Below are 8,866 nucleotides of genomic sequence, written 5' to 3'. Positions count from 1 at the left end.
TATAGGATTGCCCAGTTTCCCCACTTTCTTTCTGTTTTCCAAGAAACACAAAGTACCTTGACAGCCCCTGACTCAGCCAGCTGCATTTCTCTTGCAAGCTTGAGCCCCAGCCAGGGCCTCAAACATTTTCAGGCACTGATAAAGCTATTTAAGTTCTCCCCCCAAACACTGAGATGAATCAACACTAGTTTAAACCCTTACATAAACCCCGTACTTGGATCCTCTTGTGACAGAGGGTTGGATGGACATCCTTTTCCCTATCAAGATGATACACTCAGTAAATAATCTGGACTGATTGCTGTGTCAGTCTTTTGTATTTTTGAGACAATTCTTGCCTGGCTTGATACTTGCTAGGTAGTGTGGGCTGGCTTTTAACTCAAAGCAATCCTCTTACCTCAGCTTCCTAAGTGCTGAGAGTACAGATGTGTGCTGCCATGCCTGGCTACTGCCTCTTTCTTTGGAATTCCAATCAGTCCCATCTTGGGATGGTTTGGAGCACATCCTTGTGGGAACTCGTCTACCACTGTTATTGGGGGTAACTTTAGCTGTGAGTTTGACCCAAGTGATTGGAAGAGTCAGAAGCTCACTCAAGGGCAAATATAGGGGCATTAATGTCTGTAGGACAATCCTCCAACAATGGGAACACCCCACCCAGCCTTCTGTCTTGGCCATTCTGTGTACTTCCCAGAGGCTCTCATGATTACTGAAGGAGGGCAATGACATGCACTGAATGGCTCTCCTCTTCCCTGTCTTAACCTTCTCCCTTGCTCCTGTGTGTCTTGATTCCCCAACAGGGTCATAAACCCCTTAATATAGATACATAACCTGTTCCCTCCAAAGTGAATACTGTGTCTTACCCTGAAAAGTTGTCATTGACAACCCAGTAATAGCTGGACGGTGGAGGGACTCAGGCAGGCCAAAAATGAGATGGACTGAATTAAAGGAAGCTTGGCAGGGGCAGGGGGCTGAACAGAAGCAGAGAGCAGCTGGGAGAATGAGTTGTCTGGGTCACCTTCTCTCCTGACTGTGGGCCAAGGACGCTGGAGAACATAAACACTGCAGAAAGTGGACTGGAAGGACTGGGGCCAGAGCTGTGGAAGATGAAAGCAGGCCCAGGGAGGCCTCTGGCAGACAACTCCTACTCTCCTGCATGGTCTGAGCACTTTATCTGTCCCCCTTCAGCTTTATCCTGTTTCCTAGGGAGGCTGGTTCCCACATGTCTGGGCCTGTTAGTGATGGGAAGGAGTAGGATGAAGGAGGGGCCCCAGGAAAGGCCCAGCATGAGCACCATCTTGTCCCTCATTCTTACCTCATCCTCTGCAAATGTGACAGGCACCTGAACAGGGCTGCTTCACCTGTCAGCCTCTACAAACCTCTTACAGGTCCCCAACTCTTCCTGCTCCCAGCTGGGTAAGTGGAACTGTTCATTCCCTTGTGTTTGCCACACCTGGCTCTGACCTGGGGTATAAAGAATGGGGCTGGATAAAGAAGGGCTCGCACCAGAGGGGCGGAAGCCGAGAGAGTGGCAGTCTAGGTTGAGGACCGGGGAACACTAGTGCCACAGTAGTGCTGGGCTCTGGGAAGGTGCCATGGGAGAGGTCAGCTTGGAACAGGGGCTGGGCCTGGCTCCTGGAGAGAAGAGAGCCAGGCTGCAGAGAAGTTGGAGGCAGGGTCCCCTCTCATCTAGCATCAGAGGGAACCTGGGCCCCTGCCCTAGCCCTGAATATGCCCCGTGGCCTCTGCCAGCCCCCTGTAGGAGGATGTCGGCCTGCTACCGTCCCCCGGGCAACGAGACACTGCTGAGCTGGACCGCCTCGCGGGCCACCGGCACCGCCTTCCTGCTGCTGGCGGCGCTCCTGGGACTGCCGGGCAACGGCTTCGTGGTGTGGAGCTTGGCCGGCTGGCGGCCCACGCGGGGGCGGCCGTTGGCGGCCACACTGGTGCTGCACCTGGCCGTGGCCGACGGCGCGGTGCTTCTGCTCTCGCCGCTTTTCGTGGCCTTCCTGACCGGGCGGGCGTGGCCCCTGGGCCAGGCGGGCTGCAAGGCGGTGTACTACGTGTGCGCGCTCAGCATGTACGCCAGCGTGCTGCTCACCGGTCTGCTCAGCCTGCAGCGCTGCCTGGCTGTCACCCGCCCGTTCCTGGCACCACGGCTGCGCAGTCCGGCCCTGGCCCGCCGCCTGCTGCTGGCAGTCTGGCTGGCCGCCCTGGTGCTCGCCATCCCGGCCGCCGTCTACCGCCACCTCTGGGGGGACCGCGTGTGCCAGCTGTGCCACCCGTCGGCGGTGCACGCCGCTGCGCACCTGAGCCTGGAGACCCTGACCGCCTTCGTACTTCCCTTCGGGATGGTGCTGGGCTGCTACGGCGTGACGCTGGCGCGTCTCAGGGGTGCGCGCTGGGGCGCCGGGCGACAGGGCACGCGGGTGGGTCGACTGGTGAGCGCTATTGTGCTGGCCTTCGGCTTGCTTTGGGCCCCCTACCACGCCGTCAATCTCCTGCAGGCGGTGGCCGCGCTGGCTCCCCGCGACGGGTCCTTGGCCAGACTGGGTGGCGCGGGCCAGGCAGCGCGCGCGGGGACCACGGCATTGGCGTTCTTCAGCTCCAGCGTCAACCCAGTACTCTACGTCTTCACTGCTGGGGATTTGCTGCCCCGGGCGGGTCCCCGGTTCCTTACTCGGCTCTTCGAGGGCTCTGGAGATGCCCGAGGGGGCAGCCGGTCTAGGGAGGGTACCATGGAGCTCCGAACTACACCGAGGCTAAAAGTGGGGCAGGGCAAGGGCAATGGAGACCCTGGAGGTGGGGGCGGGATGGAGAAGGACGCCCAGGAATGGGATCCCTGACACCAAATCCTACCTCTGGGCCGGCTCTCGCCTACCACTTCCCCTGTTCCCTGGAGCTCACTGCTAGGGTACTTGGGGACCCTTTTCTGACTGCAGTTTGGATCTAACTGGGCAGGATTCCTATGCTCTTGGGGTAGGCCCATGTTTCTCCAAACTGAGGGATTGATTGTGAGGGTGCCCTTGTTAAAAATGTGTGCTTGAAATTGGCATGGATTCATGTGCCAGCATTCCCTACTTGTTGCCAGGAGCTATTATTGTGAAATACACTGGGAAGCCATTAGCTGATGGTTCACATGTGCTCCTTTTAGTGATTCATCTGCCTGTGTTATCTTATCCTGAAGCCCCCTCATCCTCAACCCGGACAGCCTAGGATTGGACAGTGCCAGCCTTCAGTGGTGTTCTGCTCTGCCCTCCTCATGCAGGCTACCCCGGGCCTATCCATAGACCCACTCCGGAGAAGTACTGGAGTTTGGATGGGGATGGGTGAGAACCCTTCTTAGCAGTATATAAAGCTGCCTGGAGGAAGAAACTGGCTCTGCACAAGAAAGTAAATCTGTGGGTGTGAAAGGAAACTGTTCCTGTTTGTCTTATGGTTGGCACAGTGAGAGAGAGGCACACAAGAATGGTGGTGTAAGCGCCTGGGAGTCCTAGACTTACCTTCCCATTTGACCCTCTGACCTCCCCCCCATTCTCAAAGCTGCCTGGTTTTGTGAAGCCCAGCAGCTGCCGTCGCTCAACCAGGGGATGTTTGGGGCTGGTGAGGAGGAGGTATGGGGAATGGCGAGGATATCTGGGAAACTGGAAGAGCTTCTCAGGAAGGTGGCACCTTTCTTTTTTCCTCTGTTGTCATCCCTCGTCCCACAGTGCTAACTATTCCTAATCCTCTCCATTACTTTCCAGCGCCCGCCTTTTGGAATCTATTACAAGATCTAAAAACAGACACTTTTGACTTGGAGGCGGTTGAATGTGAGGTTTTTAGGGGACATCATGGGTACACACAGGACCTCAACATTCCTTGTCCCAGCCCATCAGTCCTCAGCAGCTGAGATGGTTGATCATCTGAGTGGTTACTCTATCATTCCCCGCTCTGCTTCAATGATTGTTCACACTCTCCAGGCAGAGGCCAACAGAATAAAGGAAATCCAGGCTCTAGGGTCATACTAGGGACACCAAAACAGGTTGTATGACCTCTGAACCAAGGAGAAAGTGTGCTTAGAACATCTAGTCTTGGTGGAGGAGGAAAGACTCCCAAAGGAGATAGAGTGGGGAGTAGTTTGAGAGAAAATGTAACAATAACCCAGCTGTCTTTCTGAAAAGATGACCCTGGAGCTCATCGGAATCGGAAGCTTCTATCCTCAAACACAGGCTTCTTCCTGTCCTGGTGCTCTGGGGTAGGGGTTCCCTAACTTCCTCTGTTATGTATTCCTCATCTTACACACCCTGTGTGGTTAGCAAGCCCTTCCTCAACTCTGTCTTCAGTTCTTGCTGTGGTTTCAGCCCGCTTTTCAACATATCCTTTGTTTGACAGTTACTGGGTCAACTCTACTCTGGCTTTTCTCAACACAGAACAAGTGGAGGCACTAGAAAGCATAACGGACCTCAATGGCCACCGTTACATCTGTCATCTTTCCTGACAAGTGACAGGGTTGAAAGGTAACAAAAAGGCTCCCAGCAGATTGAAGGGTGGTATTCTTAGCGTCCATGGCAGACTTCAAAGAGAAGAGACAGCCTTCCTCTCACTCAGGGAAGGGGAAGGGGGACACTCTGGAGGCAGTTTCTCTTTTCACATTCTCGGATCCTCTCAGGAAGGCTGGAGTGAAGCATCACTGCTCCTGTGCTATCACTTCTGCTCTTCGCGCTCAGCCCAGCCTAGCTTAACCTCTCCCTTCTCTGCCTGTCAAAGTTGAAACTGGACCATGTAAGTCTAAAAGGACGTAGGAACGAAGTGGTGCCAATCTTCCTTGCCTAGCACCCAGTTCTTAAGTCCGTCAAGGCCACTACATGGGCAAGTAGATGGAGGAAGGGGAAGAGATCGACATTTGGTGACATCAAGGTGATCATTTAGACTTTGGCTTTTCCCAAAAAGAATGGAGAGTGGGTTGATCTGGAACAGAACTAATCCCCCTCATGTGCAGGGAGAGATGGGAGGTGCTGGAGATGGCCCTCTTCCAGCAACCAGGATCCCTGCCACCCTCTCTGACAGAATCTCACATAGCCCAGGGTGGCCTTGAGGCCAGCATGCTCATCCAACATGATGTTACCTAACTCACAACAGACCTAATCCATAACCAGACACAGAACATAGACCTTCAAGCTACATTTCCCATAAATCTAAAAATCTACATTATGTATACAAATATTTTAATGTGAAATACAAAGAAAAGTTCTTTTTTCTGAAACTAGAAGTCTCAGTCTGAGCCTGTTTCATCTCTCCCGTGTTCTTACTTTTCCTATGATTCAATCCATCACTTTGTTCAATTCTCCAGTCTAGACCTGCATTTTGAGACCACACCCTAGCCAACTCACTCTTGGTACCCCTCTTTCCTAACTCGTTGTCCTTTCCTGGGCTCTTCTCATCTGGCCCCATGTCTCAGGAGTCCCCTTCTGGGCTTCTCTGGAACACAAAGACTGTCCCCCCTCCTAGTGAAGGAGGGTGTGGGGTTTTTCAGCCCCACCCTCAGGAAGATGAATCTTCCCCCTCTGCTCCGTGGTACTTCCTCTCTGGCTGATTTAGCTGACAGACCTAGAACTGGAACCAGGGAGAGCCCTACCACTGTGACAGGTTTGGCTACACTGCTTTGCCCTGACTGTGGACTTACAATTGGCCTCTAATCAGTATCTGGAAAAACTGGTAAGTAAGTGTCTTAGTAATGGGGATGGTAGTTGGAGGGGGATGGGGCAGGTGTAGTCAGGAGAGATGGTGAAAAAAGGAATCTTCAAAGAAAGCCTGACCACTGTAAAAGAGATTTGTCCTCATGGCCTGTCCATTAACACCCCCTTTATCTCAGTTATTCCTGGTGCACCCTGGTCATCTCTACAGAGAGTGGGTAGGTGACTTCCGAAAGCCGAAGGTGCCAAGCAAATAAAGGTCTGTTGGGAGACAGAGCAGCTAGGTGTAGCATTGGTGAGCAGTCTCCCAGGCTGGTTCTGGGTTTCAGGGGCCCTTAAGGGAAAGAGGTTAAAAATCTCTGGAAATATTGCTGTTGCTGTATATTTTGCAACTGGATCTGTGAGGATGAGGGGCCCCACAGCCTAGTTGGGAAACTAGTCTTTCTAATCAACCATATCCCCCCAAGACAGTGCAGTTGGCAGTAATGGGGCAGTCTATTTTGGAGGTGTCTCTGATGCTTCTGATTTTGGAGACAGACCAGAGTATTCATGCTATTGTGTCTGGGTGTCAGGAATCCTTTGGCTTTCTACTCTCATGGGTGTGTTGGCTCTCACTCTCCAGGTCCTTTCCATGGCTACCAACACTACATCTCCTGCAGCATCTTCCTCTGCCGGTAGCATGTCCACGATATCTGTGCTGTCTGTTGTCCTACTGTCCGTGGCACTGGCTGTGGGGCTTCCTGGCAATAGCTTTGTGGTGTGGAGCATCGTGAAAAAGATGCAGAAACGCTCTGTCACGGCGCTGCTGGTGCTGAACCTGGCCCTGGCTGACTTGGCTGTATTGCTCACTGCTCCCTTTTTCCTACACTTCCTAGCTCAAGGCTCCTGGAGTTTTAAAGTGACTGGCTGCCGCATGTGTCACTATGTCTGTGGTGTCAGCATGTATGCCAGTGTCCTGCTGATCACAGTCATGAGTCTGGACCGCTCACTGGCAGTAGCCCGCCCCTTTTTGTCCCAGAAGGTGCGCACCAAGGCGATTGCCCGGTGGGTGCTGGTGGGCATCTGGGTGGTGTCTTTTCTGCTGGCCACACCGGTCCTCTTGTACCGCACAGTAAGTCTGCTACCGAACAAGACGACTCTGGTCTGCTATTCCAAGTACCCCAGTGAAGGGCACAGGGCCTTCCACCTGCTCTTCGAAGCCATCACGGGCTTCCTGCTGCCCTTCCTGGCGGTGGTGGCCAGCTACTCTGACATCGGGCGCAGGCTGCAGGCTCGGCGCTTCCGCCGCAGTCGCCGCACCGGCCGCCTCGTGGTGCTCATCATCCTGGCCTTCGCCGCCTTCTGGCTGCCCTACCACTTCGTGAACCTGGCGGAGGCCGGCCGAGCGCTGGCGGGCTTGGGCCAGAACGACCCTGCCGGGCAGCGGCTGAAGCTGGCCCGCTACGTGCTCATCGCGCTCGCCTTCCTGAGCAGCAGCGTGAACCCGGTGCTGTACGCATGCGCGGGCGGCGGCCTGCTGCGCTCAGCGGGCGTGGGCTTCGTAGCCAAGATGCTGGAGGCCACCGGCTCCGAGGGGTCCAGCAGCCGCCGCAGGGGCACCCTGGGCCAGACGGCTAGGGTCCCGGATGCCACTCAGGAGCCAAGTCCCACCGAGAGCATCATGACTTCCTCCAACCCTCTTGCGTGAACTGAACTGCGCCAGGCCTGGTGGAAAGACGCCCATTTTCTTACTCAGGGAATAACCCGAGCTAGCCTGACTTAATTCTATACCTGGAGGAGAAGAACAGGCATGGTGGCGATTGGGCTGGACCGGAAGACGAGGGAGGGGTGGGGCGAGTCAGGGCCGAGACAGCATGTTCTGGCCTGGCTCCTGTGGGCAGCTTTACAATTAAAACTAAAGTCTGAAATCAGGTCAGTCCTGAGTGGGGCATGTATTGTGAGGCATTGGGGTGTTTGTAGGTGTTCTGGTGGAGTGCCTCTCAGTCCTTTTTTTAAAAAAAAATTTTTTTCTTTTAGGGGCTGGAGAGATGGCTCAGGGGTTAAGAGCACCGAGTGAGTGTTCTTGCTTCTGACTCGGGTTCGAATCCCAGTACCCACATGGCCGCTAACAGTTGTCCGTAACTCCAGTCCTAGGGGATCCAACAGCTTCTTCTGACCTCCACGGGCATTGCACAACATGGATGTACATGCATGCAGGCAATACACACATACACATAAAATAAAAAAATTTTTTTAAAGTTGCTTCTAGCAACTTTAACCAAGGTAGGTTATAGTTTCTAGAGTTCTATCAGTGTTGCAAAAGACAGACAAGGTCTCTGTGACAGGGAGATAGTATAGTTAATAAAAAGATAATTTAGCAAAAGAAAAAAAAAAAAGCTTAAGTGAAAGGAATTAGGCTGGCCTAGAGTTCCCAGAATCCACAGAGTGGTTAACAACTGTCTGTAACTCCAGTTCCAGGGAATCTGACACCCTCTTCTGACCTCCGAGGACATTGCACGACACGGGTGCACTTACCTACATGCAGGCAATACACGCATACACAGTGTATGCGTGTATTGCCTGCATGTAGTCAGAAAAGGGCGTTGGATTTCCTGGAACGGGAGTTACGGATAGCTGTTAGCTGCCATGTAGGTGCTGGGAACTGAACCTGGGACCCGTGGAAGAGCAGCCAGTGTTCTTAGCTGCTAAGGCATCTCTTCAGCCCCCTTCTCAATAGGTTTTTAGTGCCCCATGACTTAGTTTTGGAAGGGACACAGGGCAGATATGGCCTCATTCCAGTGATTCTGAAATAGGTGATCTACATACAGATTTCACTTAGAAAAGCACATTATGAGTTCCTACAAGGAAGCCTGTCATCTGGACTCATGATTCCAGAGACCTTCTAAGAAAATGTGTTCTTCTGAAATGTGTCCCTGGAAGCTCACGGTAACTATCCTTAGTGTGACCCCAGCTTCCCACCAATGGTCTTCGTTCTCTCAGCAGAGCCCTGGGAGATTGCTTTCCTTCTCTCCATCTCCCAAGGAGACCTCACTAGGAACTTAGGTCATCAGATCTTATCTCCCACAATTCTGCACATCAGTACCTGCTATATCCCAGAAGCCATTCCCAGGAAACTAAGATTGCCCAGAGTGACAAGCCTATGGGTGACTGTTGTCTTAGAGACAGGGAAGGAAGATGGGCTGGGAAGAAACCATCCC

The 8,866-nt window shown here is 53.3% G+C and overlaps 2 protein-coding genes across 5 annotated transcripts; both read left to right on the top strand.

Moving 5' to 3' along the window:
• Positions 1–1,341: 1,341 nt before the first annotated feature.
• Positions 1,342–3,120, top strand: Ltb4r2 (leukotriene B4 receptor 2). Its single transcript, XM_008839799.2, has 2 exons — positions 1,342–1,410; positions 1,747–3,120. The coding sequence occupies exon 2, from the start codon at positions 1,761–1,763 to the stop codon at positions 2,838–2,840; it is 1,080 nt and encodes a 359-aa protein (XP_008838021.1). The 5' UTR covers positions 1,342–1,410; positions 1,747–1,760; the 3' UTR covers positions 2,841–3,120.
• A 979-nt stretch (positions 3,121–4,099) lies between these two features.
• On the top strand, positions 4,100–7,579 carry Ltb4r (leukotriene B4 receptor). Of its 4 annotated transcripts, none has more exons than XM_029566864.1 (3): positions 4,100–5,691; positions 6,292–6,343; positions 6,545–7,579. In XM_029566864.1, exons 2-3 carry the CDS (start codon positions 6,301–6,303, stop codon positions 7,354–7,356), a joined length of 855 nt encoding a protein of 284 aa, XP_029422724.1. In that variant the 5' UTR covers positions 4,100–5,691; positions 6,292–6,300; the 3' UTR covers positions 7,357–7,579. The 4 variants fall into 4 exon arrangements, with proteins under 4 accessions (XP_029422724.1, XP_008838020.1, XP_017655312.1 ...); XM_008839798.2 differs by having other exon boundaries at positions 4,100–5,964; XM_017799823.2 differs by having other exon boundaries at positions 6,292–7,579.
• The last annotated feature ends 1,287 nt before the right edge of the window (positions 7,580–8,866 follow it).

The sequence above is a fragment of the Nannospalax galili genome, unplaced genomic scaffold, assembly GCF_000622305.1.
Source record: "Nannospalax galili isolate Female #2095 unplaced genomic scaffold, S.galili_v1.0 scaffold1119, whole genome shotgun sequence".
Classification (NCBI taxonomy): domain Eukaryota; kingdom Metazoa; phylum Chordata; class Mammalia; order Rodentia; family Spalacidae; genus Nannospalax; species Nannospalax galili.
This window is presented reverse-complemented; position numbering and strand designations above follow the sequence as displayed.

What these genes read in the sequence shown, in the direction of transcription:
- Ltb4r2 (XM_008839799.2), top strand. Translation starts at nt 1,761, where the DNA reads ATGTCGGCCTGCTACCGTCCCCCGGGCAACGAGACACTGCTGAGCTGG.
- Ltb4r (XM_017799824.2), top strand. Translation starts at nt 6,265, where the DNA reads ATGGGTGTGTTGGCTCTCACTCTCCAGGTCCTTTCCATGGCTACCAAC.